This window comes from Pseudorca crassidens, chromosome 15, assembly GCF_039906515.1.
Source record: "Pseudorca crassidens isolate mPseCra1 chromosome 15, mPseCra1.hap1, whole genome shotgun sequence".
NCBI lineage: Eukaryota > Metazoa > Chordata > Mammalia > Artiodactyla > Delphinidae > Pseudorca > Pseudorca crassidens.
Genome location: NC_090310.1, coordinates 36,654,685 through 36,675,099, shown reverse-complemented (window position 1 = coordinate 36,675,099; position 20,415 = coordinate 36,654,685). Strand labels below are relative to the sequence as shown.

The 20,415-nt window shown below is 57.6% G+C and overlaps 1 protein-coding gene and 1 long non-coding RNA gene across 5 annotated transcripts; both read left to right on the top strand.

Annotated features, from left to right (window-relative positions):
• Window positions 1-7,289: 7,289 nt before the first annotated feature.
• Window positions 7,290-10,163, top strand: LOC137206376 (uncharacterized). Its single transcript, XR_010934632.1, has 7 exons — window positions 7,290-7,382; window positions 7,499-7,528; window positions 8,587-8,658; window positions 8,948-8,980; window positions 9,085-9,138; window positions 9,971-10,003; window positions 10,103-10,163. It is a non-coding gene; the product is annotated as an uncharacterized lncRNA (long non-coding RNA).
• A 2,167-nt stretch (window positions 10,164-12,330) lies between these two features.
• GREP1 (glycine rich extracellular protein 1) lies at window positions 12,331-19,239 on the top strand. Of its 4 annotated transcripts, XM_067705129.1 has the most exons (15): window positions 12,331-12,473; window positions 12,949-12,976; window positions 13,077-13,109; window positions 14,159-14,212; window positions 14,347-14,379; window positions 14,592-14,624; window positions 14,729-14,764; window positions 15,434-15,478; window positions 15,757-15,798; window positions 15,903-15,935; window positions 16,340-16,402; window positions 16,489-16,518; window positions 16,812-16,925; window positions 17,113-17,157; window positions 18,898-19,239. In XM_067705129.1, the coding sequence occupies exons 1-15, from the start codon at window positions 12,363-12,365 to the stop codon at window positions 18,912-18,914; spliced, it is 717 nt and encodes a 238-aa protein (XP_067561230.1). In that variant the 5' UTR covers window positions 12,331-12,362; the 3' UTR covers window positions 18,915-19,239. The 4 variants fall into 4 exon arrangements, 2 of the variants coding, with proteins under 2 accessions (XP_067561230.1, XP_067561229.1); XR_010934631.1 differs by having other exon boundaries at window positions 16,489-16,925; XR_010934630.1 differs by having other exon boundaries at window positions 15,903-15,983; window positions 16,489-16,925.
• The last annotated feature ends 1,176 nt before the right edge of the window (window positions 19,240-20,415 follow it).

Below are 20,415 nucleotides of genomic sequence, written 5' to 3'. Positions count from 1 at the left end.
GCCTCTTACCCCCGGTGCAGCCTGTCAGAGGCGCACAGCCTGCTGGGGCTCCGCCCCAACGTCCCTGCGTGCGCGCCTCCGACCCCGCCCCGCCGGCTCCGCAGCCGAGCGCTCTCACTGCGCAGGCGCGAAACCTTCTCTGTGCTGGCCCAGGTCGGGTGTGGCTACGCGGTGCCACCTAGAGGCTGAGGCGCCACACTGGGTCTGAGCCTGCTCTTGGGTACTCCCGCCTGGTTCCCAGGACCCCGAACGACCTCCGGGCGTCGACCGACCTCCAGACCCAGGTGCCGGCACCCACGGCCCTCGCTGGGCTGCCTTAGTTTTCGCATCTATAAAGGGAATGGTCACTGCGTTTCGCCCCGGAGGTGTAGCCCCAAGAGGCGGTCACTTGGGGCTGCACAGGAAGTCGCTGCCGCACTGGGGATGCGGTGGGGAACACACACACACACACACACACACACACACACACACACACACTCTCTCTCTCTCTCTCTCTCTCTCTCTCTCTCCCCACCTGCGGAACGCGCGGCTTCGTGAACCAGAAAATTCTTCCTTTTCCAGGAAGCCTCCCTGTCTCCAGGCCTCGGCCACCTCCGAGGCAGCCATTCCCATTCTTTGGATCTGAGACTTAAGCACAGCTCAAACCTCCCTCAGCCCCTTCCTGGCTGAAACGGCCTTTCTGAGCTTCAGACTAGTCTCCTCTCCTGTAAAAGCGGAGCTGATTATGCTTCCTTCACCGAGCTGGAGGTTCAAATAGCATGATCCCCTTAAATTTCTTAGCAGGGGGGTTGCTTCTTCCTCCATCGGAGGGGACTTTTTATCTGTTTAACAGGATCGAGGGGAGTCACTCTTCCAGGCCACCCTCCCTAGAAAGCTCCCCATCTCATCACGTCTCCTTTCCCACCTTCTTTTCTTCTTTTTTTTAAAAATTTTATTTATTTATGTATTTTTGGCGCACTGGGCCTTTGTTGCTGTGCGTGAGCTTTCTCTAGTTGCAGCGAGCGGGGGCTACTCTTCCTTGCTTGGGATTCTCACTGCCATGGCTTCTCTTGTTGCAGAGCACAGGCTCTAGGTGCGTGGGCTACAGTAGTTGTGGCACGCAGGCTCAGTAGTTGTGGCTCATGGGCTTAGTTGCTCCACAGCATGTGGGATCTTCCCGGACCAGGGCTGGAACCCGTGTTCCCTGCATTGGCAGGCGGATTCTTAACTGCTGCGTCACCAGGGCAGTCCCCCACCTTATTTTCATATAGCATTTATCTCTATCTGAAATTCTATCGTCTATCAGTTTATTTGTTGATCATCTGTCTCCCCAAGTCTCTGAAAGGTCATGGACTGCAGGGCTCCCAGTTCACTGTGGTGCTTATACCTTCAGGGAACACTCTCCACTGCATGGACCAGTGCTGGAGGGCCTGGAATCCTGGGTTAGGCCCAAGACCCAGAGCTTTTCTGGGGGCTGCAGCACCCCCTCCGTGTGCCCTTCTTTGCATTAGCATATCTGGTAGCCACGGGCCAGCCCCTGTCACTCAGGCTGAATCCTTGTTAAAGACCCCAGGCTTGTCCCCAGGAGACCCAGGGAGCAGGCAAGCCCCTCTCCAGCTGCCAGTCCCATCTCTGGGAGTCCTGGGCTCAGGTCCGAACGTCTAATTCACAATGACTTAAAAAATAATTTTTTAGGGACTTCCCTTGTGGCACAGTGGTTAAGAATCCACCTGCCAATGCAGAGGACACGGGTTTGAGCCCTGGTCTGGGAAGATCCCACATGCCGTGGAGCAGCTAAGCCCATGCGCCACAACTACTGAGCCTGAGCCCTAGAGCCCATGAGCCACAACTACTGAGCCTGTGTGCCGCAACTACTGAAGCCCATGCGCCTAGAGTCCGTGCACTGCAACAAAGAGTAGCCCCCACTCGCCGCAACTAGAGAAAGCCTGTGTGCAGCAACAAAGACCCAACACAGCCAAAAACAAATAATAAATAAAATAAATAAATTTTAAAATAATAATTTTTAAATTCACAAACATGCTTTAATATAAAGTTAAGTACAGATAGCAGGTAAGAGCATCGACCATGGAGTCAGGGAATTTAAGGCTCTAACCCAACTCTGCCACACAGAAGCTGTGCAATCATGGGCAAGTTGCTTTATGTCTCTGGGCCTGTTTCCACATTTGTAAAATGAGGATAATAATAATAGTTCATTCCTCCTTGGGGTGTATGAGCAGTAAATGAGAAAGTGCATGTGAATAAAGGACAGGGTCAAGCACACAGTAGGAACTTACTCACTTTTTAATAATAATAGTAACACTCCCTCGTGCATATAGTGTTTTGCAGTTCTTAAAGCACCTGCCTGGACCTAAAGGAGGCCCCTGGAGAAGACTCAGACCCAGGACCTCTGCACCCACCTGGGGGGGTCACAGGTTTGAGACCAGAGCACTTGGCAGAGGCTCGGTCCAGGAGGAAGCCCCCCAACCCCTGCCCAGGCTCTGGACTCCCCGGGTCCTGGCCGCACATCCAGGTGATAGCCAGCTTGAACAGCGCGCCCCCGTGTGACCTGTCACAGAAATAGCACCGCGGGCCCGCCAAGACCGCATTCACCACTCACCAGGGATGGGGCCACAAAATTGGACTAATGTGACTTTAGAAAGGCAAGGGACTTCCCTGGTGGCGCAGTGGTTAAGAATCCTCCTGCCAATGCTGGGGACACAGGTTCGAGCCCTGGTCCGGAAAGATCCCACATGCCGTGGAGCAACTAAGCCCGTGTGCCACAACTACTGAGCCTGCACTCTAGAACATGTGAGCCACAACTACTGAAGCCCACGCTTCTAAAGCCCGTGCTCTGCAACAAGAGAAGCCACCGCAATGAGAAGCCCGCGGACCACAACAAAGAGTAGCCCCTGCTCTCCACAACTAGAGGAAGCCCACGAGCAACAACGAAGACCCAATGCAGCCAAAAATAAATAAATAAGTAAGTAAATAAATTAACAAGAAAGAAAGAAAGACGAGGAAAAGACGGCCACATGTGCAAACATGGCTACCCTAACAGGAAAGAAGCGATTGTGATGGACACTTCTGGGGAGCTGGCTGTGTTCTATTTCTTGACCTCTGTGCTTTATAGGTACTTATTATACTGTATGTTTCTGTCTTGTGCACACTTTGCAATGGCATAAGTTTTGTTTGTTGGTTTTGGCCATGCTGCACAGCTTGTAGGATCTTAGTTCCCCAACCAGGGATTGAACCCGGGCCCATAGGCTGTGAACGTGCTGAGTTTTAACAACTGGACCACCAGGGAAGTCCCTGGCATAGGTTTTTTTAAAAAAATAATCTGAGGGCTTCCCTGGTGGCGCAGTGGTTGAGAGTTCGCCTGCCGATGCAGGGGACACGGGTTCGTGCCCAGGAGCGGCTGGGCCCATGAGCCATGGCCGCTGAGCCTGCGCGTCTGGAGCCTGTGCTCCGCAACGGGAGAGGCCACAACAGTGAGAGGCCCGCGTACCACATTAAAAAAAAAAAAAAAAAATCTGACAGGTAGGAGAGGGAGTTAATAGAAGTCAGCTTTGCACAGTGCACGTGCTTGGGGGTGACAGAGGTGTCCTAGAGGTGGCCAATACAGGGATCTGGGCTGAAGTCACCAGCACCTCCCCCTCTGCCCCCCCCCCCCACACACACACGCTGGGCTGCACCCTTGCTGCTCGCTTCCCACAGGAGGGCCTGCACCCTGGGAGCACACTCACATGAGAGCACATGTGATGTGACTGTGCCTGGGGCACCCACCTCCCCCGCACAGACCCACCCGTGAACAAGACCCCTCTGTTCGAGCTGGGTCCCCTCAGCCAGGCACCCCAGCACAGCACCCCACAGGCCCACCTCCTGCCCCACCTGGCAGGTAGCCAAGACCTGGAGTCCTGGAGGCTGGACCTTTACTGGCTGCTGGGAAGGGCTCAGGGGTGGCCCCTGGCCTCAACCACTCCTGACAGCCGGGGGCAGCTGGGATGGTCCACTCAGGTTCCCTGGGGAGGGCTTTCCTGCCAGACCACCTGCTCTGCCCCATGGCCACAGGCACCGGCTCCCTGGCCCACTCACGGACGGTGACCAAGTGGCCTATGATTAGCCGACTGGGCGCTGGGTTCAGATGCAGATCGGGTTCACATACCAGCTCCATCTGGCTGGGAGCTTGAGCAGAAATCCCACTTTCCTGAGTCTGTTCACTCTCCTCTAAAATGGGGGAGCTACTTCTCACCCCATTTTGCAGATGGGGAAACAGAGGCAGAGAGAAGGGACTTGGCACAGATTTTACAACTAAGCAGCGGGGCTGGGATTTGAGGCCGGGCAGTACACAGGCCTCCGCCCTCTGCTCATCCACACACTTCTAGGCAGCAGCAGCCCCTGTTACCTCAGATGCCACTTCGCTGTCTGCCCACCTTGCGCCAGTCTAGGCCCAAGGTGTCTGCTTCAGACCTGGGATAGCTGAGGGCCCCCTGCACAGACCCAGACACACAGACACATGGCCCACCCTGCAGGGCGCCAGGGAAGCTTGGCCCAGGAGGAGGCAGGCGGGGAGACTAGGAGAGGCCTCGCAGGAGGTACAGTCTGGGCGCCTGCTTGGCCACTGCCAGAGGGAAAGCCAGTGCCTGCCACCACTGCCAGGCTGCCTGGGTGCTGGCATGGGCCTGTGAAAAATGCCAACCAGTCTGGGGCTTTGGGCCAGCTGACTCCGCTCAGGACTAGGGCCTGGCCCAGTTGGGCACCTCCGGCCCCTGCAATGCCACCACCCCGACCCCCGGCAAGGCCAGTCCCCTCAGCTTACCCCCAGCCCCACCCTGGCAGGACAGCCTGAGAGCACATGGACCACTTAGAGTGGGTTGAGAGAGCCCCTGATGGAGCTAGGTCCTGGGCTACCTTTTGCCCCTAGGTGTGAGGGGACATGGCCCAGCCTCCGAATAGAGGAGCAACTTTGAGGCGCCAGAGCTGGGAGCCCAGGGCAAGGTGACAGCTGAGGTGTCGGAAGTGCAAGTTGGAGGCCCAAGGAGCGCATCGCCTAAAATGGCACAGCCCGTGTCAGTAGGCTCCCTGCCAACTGCTCACAACAGCACCACCTGCCAGGGTGGGAATTTGGGGGAGGCCAGTTGAAGGGAGGCCAGGCACCTGCGGGTCAGACATCTTCTGAACATGCAGCTGTGCTAAAGGCCCCTCAAGCCACCCCCTCAGCCCTCTACCTGGGCTGGGGTCCAGGCCCCAACTCCTGGCATTTCCCAGGCCTACCTCTCTGGGTCTCCCGTGCTCGGCTCCCCACCAAGCTCCCTGCGCCCAGGCCCCAGCTCCAGGCTCATCCGCCCACCTGAGGAATGGAGAGTGCTTACTAACCTCCAGGTACCCTTTTTGTACTCCTGCCCCCACCTCACCCTAAGCAGCTCCCCCTCCCCCAGATTCTGTCCCTAAAGTTAGAGTCAGTGCAGATGGAGCAGAGCAGGAGATGGAGGTGAAGCTGGGAGGGACTTGTGCAGCAGGTGGACCCTGGCTGAGCCTTCAAGAAACAGCAGGGACTCTTGGACAGGCTGAACATGGGGTGACCCATCCCTGTGTGTCACCATCCTTCATGGAAGGGAGGCTCAGTCCCACTCTTGCAAGCCCAGACTCAGTTGGGGTCAAAGGGCTGTCTCCTGGTGTGATCACTGCGGTCTCCAGGGTTAGATGGGTTAATAGCCCAGCTCCTCTCGTGGACACGCCTGCCTGTGGGATACAGTGATACAGTCCTGATACAGTCTGCTACACTGTCCCCTGGCCACTTGCCTCTGTAATACTGTCTCCTTCCTGTAACATAGTAACTCATTCAGAGCCTCCCCTGCCAGCCACGCCCACATTTCTGGGCCTGGCTCACCCCCACCCCCACCCCCAGCTGTGTTTAGGCTGGGCCTGGGGTGCCTGCCTGCCCTCTCCAGCTGCTGGGGGGAGCAGCTGAGCCCTCCAGGCCTGGCGCCAGGGCCCCAGTCCCTGACAGGGGTGGAGGAGCCTGGGGGGCTAGGTGGGGGCCTGTCCCGGCTGTCAGCACCCATGATGGATGAGGGGTGAGCAGGGAAGAGGCCTGAGGGGGCGGGCGGGGGCTGCCCCCTGGGGTCTGCCAGCCCAGCGGAGCCTCTGCTACTCACAGTGGGGGGAAGTGGATGTGGGCCCCCACATAGCAGAGGTGTTTAAAGGCCCAAAACGTGGGTGTCCTCTCACTCTGCCCTCATCATGAGCACCTGGGCCTTCCCCTCCACCCTTTTCCTGCTCTGCTTGACTTCTGAAAGCCTGCAAGGCTGTGAGGGCAGGCAGCAGGGCTGCTGACGGGTCTGGGCAGCTGAAGTTGGGGCTTGGAGTGTAGGTAGAGCATTGGGCCAGATGCTGGGGCTCCAGAGAGAAGGAGGGGAGGGTCTGTGAATCTGGGCTGGGCAGGGCTTTGGGAGACTGGGGGATAGATGCCTGGGGTCCCTGCCCTGAGTCAGGACCCCCCTTCCTCCCCTAGGGCTACCTCCATTGTCTCCTAGCCTGGGGAAAGGTAAGTGGATCCTCCAGGCTCTGGGGTCAAGGAAGAGGGCCTGGTCTTCCCCTCGCAGGGGTCTGGGAGTTCTCTGGGGGAGCACCCCAGATGTTCCCTGCTCTGGGATCCAGATCTGGGGCCCAGGAGAACACAGGGTCATCCGTGTCTTCCTGGCAGGTGACCTTGTTCACGTCAGCTCAAGTGTGAGAAACAGACAGCTCGCACCCTTGGAACTGAGTTGAGATGGGGCAGAATCTCAACCCTGGGTGTGAGAACATCAGGGCTGGAGGAAGGCCTGGAGTTGGTTTTGCGGGGTGGGGGTGGGGCAGATTGCGACAGGAAAGGGGAAGGACATCGCTAGCAGTGACACAAGGCAAAGGCGTGGAGGTAGGACAGGAAGGGAGGAGACAAGGCGAGTTGGGGCGGGGCCAGGGGTGGGGTGTCCGGAAAGGTCTTCCCTCCAGGGACCTGTGGGGCCCTACAGGTGGGAGAGGGGCTTCCTCCTGAGACCTGACACACCTAAGCTGCAGGAGAGAGACTTCGGGGCTGGGGGACGAGGATGGGATTTCCAGGAAGGGAGGAGTTCAAGTAAGAATGGAGGCCAGAAGTGCAACTGCCCCTGGAAGAGGGTACAGGGGGATCTGCTCCCAGGGGTATGGCCCAGACGCCTCCCTCCATACCAGGGACTCTTCCACTTCTCCTGCCCCTGCCACCAGTCTGCTCACCCTCCAGTGACCCCAGGGCACCTGAGGCCCAGAGACGGGGGTGTGCTCTCTTGCTTTGCAGGGAGCATCCAGATTCAGCTCTTTGCTGCCTCCTAAGTCACCCTCTCTTCCTGACCCCACAGGCTTAGGAGGCTTGAATGGCTATCCATCAGGTAAAGCTGGCTGAGGGGTGGCGGGCGGAGCAGTTCTGTGTCCTCGGAATAAGAGCAGGGCACCCAGCTCCTGGCCCCTCCTGCCCCCCAGGCTCAACTTCCTGTTTCCCCCACAGGCTATGGCCCCCGCAGTGGTCTAGGAGCAGGTAAGGCATGGGCAAATGGGATTTGGGTCTGGGGGAGACAGCCATCTCAGAAACACTTAAGGACCACACTGCTGCACTTTCCCCCCCCCCACCCCAGCCCTGGGTGGAGAAGCCCGCCCACCACCCTTCCTGCAGGCCTTGTCCTTTCCCTCCTACATACCGCTCCCCTGCCCTAGGAATCCACCAAGGCGGTTCTGTTGTCTCACCATGTACACGCCTCGGGGGTACAACTCTTTCCTGTCCCTGCTTGTTCCCCAGTTGCCCACAGAACCCAACTCCAGGGCGGGCAAGCCCGGCTCACTGCGAGGCCCTGGGCCAGCACAGAGCCAAAAGAAGGAAGGAAGGGGAGTGAGCTCCCAGGAGCCAGGGCCCCTCCTGTGTCCCCCACCCTTCTTGGGAAGAATGGACTGGAGCTGAGTTCCCACAGGCCCTGGCTCAGAATGGCTATGGGGTGGAGGGTGTCCTGGGTCTCTCACCGGCTCACTGGGTCTCCCCCAGGCTTCCGAGAGGGTGTTTAACCTCAGAAGCCAGGTGGGCCCTGCTTGGCCCTGGCTCTCTCTCTGTCTCCCCACCTTCTCTCACACCCCTCACCTCTATCTCTTCTCCCAGGATTCCGCACTGGGCATGGGCTAGAAGCCCAGCCAGGTGAGTGGTGGAGCTGGGCATTGCCCATCCCCCTGCTCACTCCCAGGCCTCGGAGCAGAGGGCAGGATTTGTGAATGATTCCAGGGGGTGAAGGGACAGACAGAGAGCCTTCAAGTTTGCTGTTTCTGGTGGGGTCCAAGGGTCCTGCACCCTCACCCCAAACCCACCCAGTTCATGGCTTCCTCTCCCCACAGGTCCTCCAGCTCCCAATGGCTAGGGAACAGGTGGAGGTGGGGCCAGGATTCTAGGGGCACCCCTGACATGGGGTCTCCTGAGACCCTCAGTTGACCCCCATCCCCCTCTCAGGCATTGGAGGGGTCGTGAAACCCCAGAAGTCCGGTGAGCCTCGCCCTACCTGTCTCTCCTCATCTCTCTGCCCCTCTCCCTTACCCTCTCCTGCCCTGTGTCCCCAGGTGTCTCTCCAGAGTTTAGGAACGGGAATGGGCTGGGAGTCAGGGCCTTCCCAGGTGCTGCCACCCAGCCAGGTGAGGAGGTTCCGGGAAAAAGATGGGTTTGGATATGAGGGGTGGGGAGGATACCACTGGGTCTTCCCCCAGGCTCCCTCAGGGCACAACTGGTGACTCACTGGAGGCAAAGGGAAAGACCAAAACTGTTCCAGTTGTCTGGTTTGGGGAATGGAGACCAAGGGCACCCCTGCTCCACCCCTACCTCAGCTGGGACCACAAATGCCCCCACCTTAGCCCTCAGCTCATGGAACCCCAGGAAGAGGCTGGTTCCCTGGGGTGCCCTCATCTACTGCATCTCTCTCCCCAGGCTTTTGAAGGGGGGTGAAACCCCAGAAGCCAGGTGAGACCTGCTCCATGACCGCCCCTCTGCCCACCTCTCCATCTACCTGCCCTTTGAAGCCCCAGCCCCTCCCCCCATCCTTCCCTCTGGCTCTGTCTCCCCAGGATATGGAAATGGGCTGGGAGCTGGTGACTTCCCAGGGCCGGGAGCCCAGGCAGGTGAGGGCACCTGGGGCACCACCCTGTGGTCCAGGGAGGGGGAAGACGTGAACAGAGCTGGAATCAGGGAACCCAGAGAGAGTTGCGTTCTGGGGGGAGGGCAGGGGCTCAGCCTGGGAGGGGGCATGAAACCTCCGAAGCCAGGTGAGCCCTGCCCTGCCCATCTTGGCACTCTCCCCACCCATTTCTATCCTGGCCCCTTCTGCCTGCTCCAACCTGCCAGCCCACAGCCAACAGTGCCACCTCTGTGTCCCCAGGATTTGGGAGCAGAAATGGATTCAGCATTGGTGCTTTTCCAGCCAGGGGGCTTCAGGGAGGGGCAGGCAAGCGGGGTTCAGGGTCCTGGCCCACACTCTTAGGAGAGGGGCTGGTAGGGGTCAGTGTCAATCTCTCTGTCACTCCCCAGGGCTGGGAGGGGGCATAAGACCTCAGAAACCAGGTGCGGGGGAGCCCTCTCACCCTGTCCCCAGCCCTGCCACTCTGCCACCCTCCCAGGGACTGCTCCCTTCGTTAGCCGCTGCTGCCACTCCTCTGGCTTGAGCTGTGGTCTTGGGGAGGCTCTTCCAGACTTCCAGTCCCCTCTCTGGGCATGCTCCAGGGGAATAACTTTTGGGGGGCACAAAGGTTGTGGGGTGAGGACACCACAGGAGGTGTGGGCCCACCCAGCACTGGCTGGGCTCCAGCCTCTACCCTCCTCCTCTCCACAGGCCCCGTGGCTCAGAATGGCCAGGGACCAGGTAGGGGAGGGGTGGGAGGAGCTGGAGGCACGTGCTTGGGTTCGGGGTTCACAGGAGCTCTAGGCTCCCTCACCGAGTCTCCGTCTCTTTCTCAGGAATTGGAGGGAGCGTGAAACCTCAAAAGCCTGGTGAGCCCCACCCTGTCCCTATGTCCCTGTCCTCTGCCCCCCATCGTCCCTCCACCCCCACCCCTGCTCCCCTTACTCACTCCTGCTCTGTCTCCCCAGGACTCAGCAGCAGGAATGGGCTAGGAGCTGGGGCCTTCCCAGGAGTTGGAGCCCAGCCAGGTGAGGGCACCTGGGGTCCTAGAAAGGAGGGAGGGGGAGGGCAGAAACTTGATTTCTTGGGGGAGAATAAGGGCTGGGAGGGGTCCACATTGCATGTGGCTCAGTTCTTCTTTCCCCAGGCTTAGGAGGGGGCATGAAACCTCAGAAACCAGGTGAGACAGAGACCCTGCCCTTCCGTCCCACCATCTTAATTCTGTCCCTGTCCATCCCTGTCCTTGTCCCCATCCCAAGTCCTCCCCCAATCCACTGCTCACATATGGCTTTTCCTCTCCAGGACAGGGCATGGGCCATGGCCTGGGGGCCCAGCCAGGTGAGGGTGGCTAGGGCCCAGGCTGCTGGGGGAGGGAGAGATCACTGCTGGCCGCCACTCTGGGCTCCTAACAGGGGGCCTCTTAGAGGCTCACTCATTCCACCAACTTTCCCAAGTGCCTGCCTGAGCCCGACCTTGGCTGCACACTGCAGACCGAGCCGGTCAACCCTGACCTGGCTGCAGACCCGCTGGGCCCAGTGCCCAAGCCAGGACCCCCAGGTGCTGTTGCAGGCTGTGGTCAGGACTGGGGGACAATCCACCAGAGGTGGAAAGCCAGAGGACACAGCCTGAGGCTGGAGGCCTGGGGGGACTTGAACCTGGCAGTGGGACACACCTTTGTGGTTTTAAGCAGGGAGCAAAAGACCTTGTCTACCTGGAGTAGGCAGGGGTTGGAGAACTTGGGGAGGAGTCTGCTGGCGTTTCTGGGTGGGGGGTGGGCTTGGGTCCTGGCATCCAGAGAGGGAGCAGGGAGGAGCGAGGGTGTTAAGACCCCAGGAATCTTCTGGGCCAGAGGGATGGAGGAAGGCTGGATCTGGGATCCCATCTCTCAACCGCCTCAGTCTCCCCAGCCCTTTTCCTATCACAGGTCCCCCCAGTGAGCTCCCCACCCCTCTTGTGAACCTAGCTAGGTTGAATGGAGGGATGTTGAAGGGGAGGGCAGGGGTCTGGGTAGGCGGGGAGGCTGGGGCTCACTCTCACTTCAGTGCCATCCAGATTTCCTGTGTCACACCCACCCCCCCATAGGTCTCATAGCTCTAAATGGCTTTGGACCAGGTAGAGAGGGGACCAGGGCTGAGTTGGGGGGGCGGAGACCCAAAGGTGGGGGTTTCTGGAAAGGAAAACGCCAGAAGCTAGGTGAGCCATGCTCTGCTCTGTTGGGCTCTGTCTGTCATCTCTGCATCTGTGCTCCTGATCTCTCAGGAGTCCTGAGACTCCTGATCTCGTCTGAGTCCCTGATCTCTCCTCAGGCCTCTTGCTCTGTCTCCCCAGGGTTTGGGACCGGGAATGGAGCCCAGCCGGGTGCGACCCCAGAGCTCTAGGGGTGCAGGGCTCACCGAGGGGGTGGCTGATGCAGGGGTGGAGGTGCTGTCCCTAGCTCTGAGGGGACGGGGATCCAGGTGGACTCACTGGACAGTCTCCTTCTCTTCCCCAGGCCTCTGAGAACTGAAATCTCAGAAGCCAGGTGAGACCCGCCCTCCCATCTGGCGTCACACAACAAATACTCCTTCAACAAACATCCCCAGGGCAGCCCAGCCAGGTGGGGTGGCAGGCCTTCCCGAGCCTGGGCAGCAGGAGGAGGCAGGCAGGAAAGAAGCGTGAATGTAACGGGGGCATATTCTGGGGAGGTGGAGGCAGAGGTGGGGGCCCGCTGGCCATGCCCCACTGAAAATCTTGAGCTGGGGCATCTGAGAGAGGACCAGAGAGGGTACAGGCTCTGGAAATGGCTGGGGGCCAAGGAGGCAGGAGCTCATGCCCAGAGCAGAGCATGTGGTTGGTAAGGGGACGTCAAGGTGTCCACCTTCCTGGCTGGTTGGTGTGGGTGGTGGTGGTGACACCAACCAGACGGGACTCAGGCAGCTGGGATGGCGTTCAGGCTCCACAGGGAGGCTGGACCCCAGGAGGAGGCCGAGGGCCCGGCTGGGGGTGGGGGGGGGGAGCTAAAGGACCTTTCTTTGTGTAGGGGCCTCAGAGAGACTGTACCCAGAGCCCCTGTCTCCTGCCCCCAGGCCCTGCAGCTCAAAATGGCTGTGTAGCAGGCAGGGGTGGGCCTGCCTGGAGATGCTAGGGAGGTCCAGGGATGGGGCCAGGAGCCCTAACCTGCCCCCCGTCTCTCCACCAGGCTTCGGAGCTAGTGTGAGACCCCAGAAGCCAAGTGAGCCTTGTCCGGGCATGTCTCTCCACCTCCCTGCAAACCCTAATCTCCCCTCCCCCTATTCACACACCTGTCTCCATCTGTCCCCCCAGGATTTGGGAATAGCTACAGGCTGGGAGCCCAGCCAGGTGAGACTGGTGGGCTCTGGGGTGTGGTCCACATCTAGGCATTCTCTCCCATCTCCCAGGCCTTCAAGAGGCAGGACTGGTGAAGGATTAAGAGGGGGTCGGGGAGAGCCTCCAGGGTTCTGGCTTGGCTCTGTACGGGGGATCACAAATCCTTGCCTCTAACTTAGCCAGTGTCCCCAACCCCCTGCTCATCCCTCCATCCCTCACAGGCCCCCCAGCTCAGAACTAAGGGGTTGGGAGAAGCTGGAGGCTGGGCGAGGAGGAGAGAGGAGGGGGCGAGGTGGTCCCCACCCAGACTCTGTTCTGAGGGTCCTCTCCTGGGCTCCTTGGAGAGGGCAGAGTTGGTAATGGAATGCAGCAGAGGAGGCTCCAAGTTTTCTGGTCCCTAAACTGGGAGGAAAGGGAAGCCCGGTTTCTGGCCTCCTGTGTTCCTCAACCCCTCCCCACCCCCCGCACCTCCTGCCCAGGCCCACAGGGTCTGCGGTTCCCATGCTACGGACCAGGTACAGGAGTGGGTGCTGGGGGCAGATGCCAGGGTTCTGGAGGAGAGGCTCAGAGGGGGGTCATGGGTCCCTTACCTGCTCCCATCTCTTTCTTCTCCAGGCATTGCTGAGGCCATGAAGCCTCAGAAGCCAGGTAAACCCTCCCTTTCTCTCTTACCACCCTGTGATATTGTGATTTATAAGAAGAAATATGTATGTTTAATCTTCCTCACATTCCTGGCACTGTGCTCCTGAAAGCGTTGGAATTTCCTGGAGAGAGGAGAGAGAGAGAGAGAGAGAGAGAGAGAGAGAGAGAGAGGGAGGGAGGGAGGGAGGGAGGGAGAGAGAGAGAGAGAAAGAGAGAAGGAGGGAGGGAGGAGGGAGGGAGGGAGGGAGGGAGAGAGAGAGAGAGAAGGAGGGAGGGAGGGAGAGGGATATGTCTTCTGTTATGTTAATGAGGTGACTTTTGGAAAACCCCTAGGTCATCTGAGGGTGGGGGCTGGTTGCCAGGAAAAGCAACCATGTGATTGGAAGGTTGGAACTTTCAGTTCCACTCCGTGACCTCCAGGGAGGGGAGAGGGGCTGGAGGTCAGTCACCACTGGTCAATGATTTAATCAATCATGCCTATGTAATGAAGCCTCCATAAAACCCCAAAAGAACAGGATTTGGAGAGCTTCTGGGCTGGTGAACACCTGGAAGTGCTGGGAGGGTGGCTCTTTGTGCCTTCCCACGTGCCTTGTCCCTTGCATCTCTTTTAACTGGCTGTTCCTGAGTTATATCCTTTTATAATAAATCGATTATCTAGTAAGTAAAATGTTTCCCTGAGTTCTGTGAGCCGCTCTAGCAAATTAATCAAACCCAAGGAGGAGGGGGTGGTGGGAATCTCTGATCTACAACCAGTTGGTCAGAAGCACAGGTGACAACTTAGACTGGAAATTGGTGCTTGAAATGTGGGATGGGGGTGGGGGGAGAAGTCTGAGCCTTTGACCTGTGGGATCTGATGCTGTCTCCAGGTAGACAGTGTCGGACTTGAATTAAATTGTAGGACACCCAGATGGTGTCTGAGAATTGCTTGGTGGTGTTGGAAAAACCCCAGAATTGGACTTGGTGTCAGAATTGGACCCCCCACTTCTCTTACCCCCAGAAACTGTCTACTGCCCCCACTTTATTCTTCCTCATAACCCCCCACTCTGTCTCCCCAGTTTATAGGAATGGGCTGGGAGTTGGAGCCTTCCCAGGTGAAGGGCCCCAGCCAGGTGAGGGGGGCAGGGTCAGGCCCTGCAGTTCTGGGAGGTGGGGAAGAGGGGGCACAGGGCACACTGGGCAAAGAGGAAGAGAAGGGGCAGGGTGGGGTCCACCTGTCACTCAGCCTCTGTCTGTCTCTCCCCAGGCCTGGGAGGGGGCTTGAGCCCTCCGAAGCCAGGTGAGTCCATCCCTGCCTCCCTTCTGCCCCTTCTGAAGTCTCCCCCACCCAGCCCCTGCCCTCATGCCCACACTTCCTCCCAGCATACATATCAGGGAATGGGCTGCAGCTCCCTCCAGGTGAGCTCAGTGGTGGCCTCAGTAGGGGAGACAGAGGGCTCCTTTCTGGGGAAGGGCTGGTCGGGTCTGAGGCAGCCTCTGTCTCTCCTGCAGGTCTGGGAGGGGGTTTGAAACCTCAGAAACCAGGTGAGCCAGAGCCCTCCCCATCCCTGTCCTGCACCTCCTCCTGCTGTCCTTCCAGAACCCCCCTGCCCAATACTGTCCCTCACATCCCTGCTTTTCCTCTCCAGGATATGGCAATGGCAATGGGCTGGGGGCCCAGCCAGGTGAGGGGGCAGGGAACAGAGGGAAGTGGGGGGATATTGGAAGGTGGAGGGCAAGGTGGGCAATAGCAGGAACCACATCAGGTGGCTGAGTCACCTTGTCCCCAGAGCAGATTGTGGCCCGTGGGAGCTGGGCTTTTTCTGGCCTGGCCACTCTCTCCCCTGGAAGGTGTGTCTGCCCTAGAAGCCACCACAGGCGGGTGGCTTGGCCATGTGGAGGCCAGGAGGGCAGCCTGGGGGCAGCACTGGCCTGGGCTCACTGCCCCCTCCCTTCCTCCCCATCTAGGTCCCTGCAGTGGTGGGGTCCCTCCGTGGCTTCTTGCCAGGCCTCCCACTCCAGGGATCCCTTCAGATAAAGCAGGTGGCTGGGGCCTGAAATCCCAGCCCCCTCCCCCAGTGCAGAACGGCAAGTTCCCAGGTCAGTGCGGATAAGGGACCTGAGGGGCCCTGGCGGGTACCTGGTCCCAGGAGGGGCTGGGCCTGGCTGGGCCACTCAGAATCCCCCAGGCCTGATCTCCAGCAAGTCAGTGAGGAAAAGCCTGAACTCTGGCCCTGAGACCCCACATGACCCCCAATATGACAGCTCCCCCAGCCCCTTCCCCCATGGCAGTCTGCGACATTCCACACCTGCCCCACCTTGGGCTCACTCCTGTCCCCTGGCTTTCCTTCTAGTTCCTACTCCAGCCATCCAGTGGGGGCCGAAACCTCAGGAAGCAGGTGTGCATCTGCCTTCCCTGCCCCACCCCATGCCAGATCAGATCATTCCTCCATCTCCCTTGTTCCCTGGGTCATCTCAGGTGTTCAGGCACTTTAAGGGCCAGGAAGTCCCTCTCCGAGTCTACCCTTGGTATCTCTTGCTGCTTTCATATCTCATTTCTTCTGGTTCCATTCCCTGTGGATGAGGAGAGTCCCTTACTCCTGGAAGGTCCATACTGGGCCCCCAAGGAGTTTGGGAAAGTCTGGGTCCTCCCTGCTCATCTCCATTCCCCTCACAGGGTACCAGCCTCCGAATGGCTACAGACCAGGAGCAGAACTGGGTGAGGAGGCCCTTCGCCTGAGTTCTCCCTCCTCTCCCCTCCAACAGCGCAGGAAGCAGGGAGGCGAAACTGGCTATCTCTGACCCCTGTTTCCTCTCCCCCAGGCTTTGGTGGTGGCCTCAAGCCCCAGAAAGTCGGTGAGCCCCCGGGTCCCCATCTTGGGCATGAGCTATGTCTCCCTCACAGTGAGTGCTCCTTGTCTGTCTGTCAGTCTCTGTCCTTATCCACCCAGCGATTATGTACTATGCACTGGACCACAGTGGTGGCCAGAGCCAGGGGGATCCTGTCTCAGGTGAGGGCAGAGTGACAGACTCAGCAGGCAGAAAGGGAAGTGCCCAGAGGGAGGGAGGGACAGCTTCCAGAAGGTGGGCTCCACTGGGTTAGCTGGATGATGGTGGGGGATTGTGGAAGGTCCTCTCTAGTCTGCCTCTGAGTCAGTCTGTCTGTCTGCCCCTCCCTGTCCATGAGCAGGTCACCCTGGCCCCCCCCAGTGTTGCCCCCGCCCATTCCAACCAGCCCCTCTCCCACCGCTGTCCTACAGGTTTTGGTTACAGGAATGGTGGTCTGGGATCCGGGGTCTTCCCTGAGGCCCGCGCACAGCCAGGTGCCTGGGGCAGCTGGGTAGGGTGGGGTGGGGGTTTCTGGGCTCAGGGGCTGCTCCTGCCTCTGACCTTCCCTTTCTTCCTCCAGGGTTCCCTGGGACTGATGGCTTTTGGAATGGTGAGTTGGACCCAGGGGACACCGTGCAGGGGGTGGGGGAAGGGATGTCCAGGGGCGGGGCAGGAGTCTGGTCTCTTGCAGGGTATGAGAGGGCAGCAGTTGTGCGCCCCAATGTGGCTGCTCCAGCCCCTGGAGGAAATGGTAAGAAACGTTGGGGGAGCAGAGGGAACCCTAGCAAGGGTGGCGGGGACCAGGCCGAGTGGGTGAGGGACTCTGAGACCCTGGAAGGACTGGGGCATCCTGAATGTACAACTCCGGTGGGCAGGAGTCCCAAGCCGGCTCTCCTCCTTCAGGTCAGGCCGGGGCCCCGAGGGGCTCTCCCTGGCCCTCCCTCCAGCCCTGGGGGGCCAACTTGAGGCCTAGATATGGGGCCAGAGGTGCATATCCAGAGGTCAGGAGCCAGCCAGGTAATGGGGTGTGTGGGAACGGGTCATCAGGGGTCGGGTAGCTGTGGAGAACTGGGCTCTGGGCCCTGGGGCTAGCCGTACAGCCCACCTTATAGCCCTGCAGAGATGGAGGGAGGGCACTCCTGGTGGAGGGAGTAGCAGGGGGACAGGAGGGACTCAGTGTTCTCACCTCTGCCCCTCCCCCCAGGGCCCTATGGGCAGCTGAGGCCAGAGCTGGGCCCTGGGCCCTTAGGTGAGTGGGGGTCTCCCAGGGCCTGGGGTAAAGCTGGGGTGGGCAGGAGGACTGCGAAGTCGTCTGGTGACTGGGGTGCCCTGGCTTGTCTGTGTGCCTTAGGGGGCCCTGAGGTGAAGCGAGGCAGCAATGGCCTGATGGGAAATGGCTATGGAGGTGAGAGGGAATGCAGGGCCCCTGCCCCCACTCATCCCATGCCACCATCGTTGCCCCTCCAGGCTGCACTGGGGGACACACCCAGCCCTCAGGGGGGACATATAGCCAGCTCTCAGGCTACCTGTGTGTGTCTGCTGGGTGACTGGCCTCAGAGGCCAGGGGAGGGAGAGGACTCATGTCCCCCAGGAGGTAAGGAGGGAGACAGGGCTCACCACGGCCCTGCTCTGCCTCTTCCCAGGCTGCTGCCCTCTTGGGAAATGCTGAGCTCCAGAGCAGATTTACTGCCCACTCTGAGCTCCTCTGTATCAGAGCCTGGTCTGCCTGGCGAGGCTGGCCAGACCCTCGGGCTTGGCCTCTGGCCTGGGGTCTCCTGTGGGCTGGAACTATCAATAAAGGCAATGTGCTTCCCTGTTTGCCTCTGTGGGCTGTGTGCAGGGGATCACTGTCTGGGTTGGGGGCCAGCTGGGGGCCCCTTATTCATTCCTTCAACAAACATCAACACAGCTGTGTGCCAGGGGCTGTGCTCCAGATGGGAGAGATGTGAGAACTCAGGCCTGCCCTTGGGGAGGGGGGCATCACGTGGTCACAATCTGGCGATGGAGCCATGTCCAAGTTAGGGGACTTGTGCGTCATTTGTGTTTTAATTTATAATTAACTTATTAAAATGATCCAACTAAAAATCTCATTTTCCTTAAGCATTATACTTGCTTCCAGACCTCATTTTATTGATTGACCTTATAATGTGGATGTAAAACTCACTTCACATTCTTTGATTAGTACTCAATTAGATTATAAATTTGACAGATCAGCTTCTCCCTAAATATTTAGCATGCTTTACAAGCCTGATTAATTCAATTCCCTTAGACACTTCAAATAATTACACACATAATCTACTTGATCTCTTAACAGGGTGAGGGGGTGGCGTACGTGTGTACAAATCCAACCAGCAACTTCTTCCTAAGCACTTAAGGGGCTTTTGGAAATGAGCCCCTCTTGGAAATGAATAAATTAGACATTTAATATCTCAGATTACTGAACACTTTCAAACATTTTAAAAAGCCAGTTACTAATCCAATGTCAATAATCAGTGCTACTGGATTGCTTCGTTTTCTCATCCCGTGATTATAAGTTTAATCACCCAGAAATGTGGAAGCAAATTACTCTCCTAGGCTGGGTCCAGAATGGAGGTTGCACAATTGGGGATTGATCTGCTATTCTGAACTTTGACCAAGGGCTTGGCTAGTCCTGGAACCAGTCTCTTTGAGACTCTGTTCTGAGCTGTGCCTTCCCAAGCCTACACCTTTTGCAATCTGGTGAAGTTTTGTCTTAACTGAAGAATTCCAGCTGAATAGAGTTGAGGGGATTTGGCACCCTATGAGGAACTCAGCTTGTCTTTCTGTGGCCTGATTTAGGATAACAAGTGTAGACCAAAATCTGACTGCAGTATGCACAAGGTTTTGGGTTGAACAACCTTGAGGAGTGTAAATGTATAAACATTATTGGAATTCCAGACTGATTTCTCTTAGCCTACCTCATTTAATTTGCTCTATTTGAGAATCATTATAGACTTTTGTTTTTTCACAGAAGTATTGATTCTTTAAAAATATAATCTTGGGCTTCCCTGGTGGCGCAGTGGTTGAGAGTCCGCCTGCCAATGCAGAGGACACGGGTTCAAGCCCTGTTCTGAAAGATCCCACATGCCGCGAGCGGCTAGACTCATGTGCCACAGCTGTTGAGCCTGTGCTCTGGAGCCCGTGAGCCACAACTGCTGAGCCCACATGCTGCAACTGCTGAAGCCCGTGCGCCTGGAGCCCGTGTTCCACAGCAAGAGGGGCCACAGCGGTGGGAGGCCCGCGCACCACAACGAAGCGTAGCCCCTGCTCTCCACAGCTGGAGAGGGCCTGTGGACAGCAATGAAGACCCAACACAGCCAAAAATAAATTAAATAAATAAATTTATTAAAAATAAATAAATCCTGGATGTCATTTTTTTTTGTCATTTCTTTAAAAAAAAAAAATCATCTTGTGTTTCTCTGACCTGAGGTGTGGAATAACCCACATCGTCTCTTTACTGGAGAACAGGATTAAGAGGAGCGTTTGGGCACAGGGGCCACAGAGAAGAGGGTCTCAGTGAGGGCAGTGGATGATATCCTTTCTAACCCACTGAGAAATGTTCTAATATTGTTTTTTTTTTAATTAATTTATTTTATTTTTGGCCGCACTGGGTATTCATTGTTGCATCCGGGCTTTCTCTAGTTGCAGCAAATGGGGGCTACTCTTTGTTGTGGTGCTCGGCGTCTCTTTGCGGTGGCTTCTCTTGTTGCGGAGCAAGGGCTCTAGGCGCGCCAGCTTCAGTAATTGTGGGTAGTTGTGGCTTGCGTGCTCTAGAGAGCAGGCTCAGTAGTTGTGGTGCCCGGGCTTAGTTGCTCCGCGACATGTGTGATCCTCCTGGACCAGGGCTCTAACCCGTGTCCCCTATATGCACAGGCAGATTCTTAATCACTGTGCCACAAGGGAAGGCCTCTAATATTGTTTGTTTTTTTTTTAAATAAATTTATTTATTTATTTTTGGCTGCATTGGGTCTTTGTTGCTGTGCATGGGCTTTCTCTAGTTGTGGCAAGCAGGGGCTACTCTTTGTTCCGGTGCACAGGCTTCTCATTGTGGTGGCTTCTCTTGTTGTGGAGCACAGGCTCTAGGCGCACGGGCTTCAGTAGCTGTGGCACACGGGCTCAGTAGTTGTGGCTCGCGGGCTCTAGAGGGCAGGCTCAGTAGCTGTGGCGCAGGGGCTTATTTGCTCCGTGGCATGTAGGGATCTTCCCGCACCAGGGCTCGAACCCATGTCTCCTGCATTGCCAGGCGGATTCTTAACCACTGTGCTACCAGGGAAGCCCTCTAATATGTTTTAATAAATATTTCTATATTCCAATTTTAAATAGATTGACCATTTCTCATTTTTTCCTGATTGTCACCCATCTGTGTTGTTTACAACCGTTCTTAACAACGTTAACACAAATGCTGCATGTCAAGCTTTGCTTTTGAATTAATATCGTTTCATCTTTTCTGTAAGATCATTCATTGGGAATTTGCGTAGATCTTGACCTA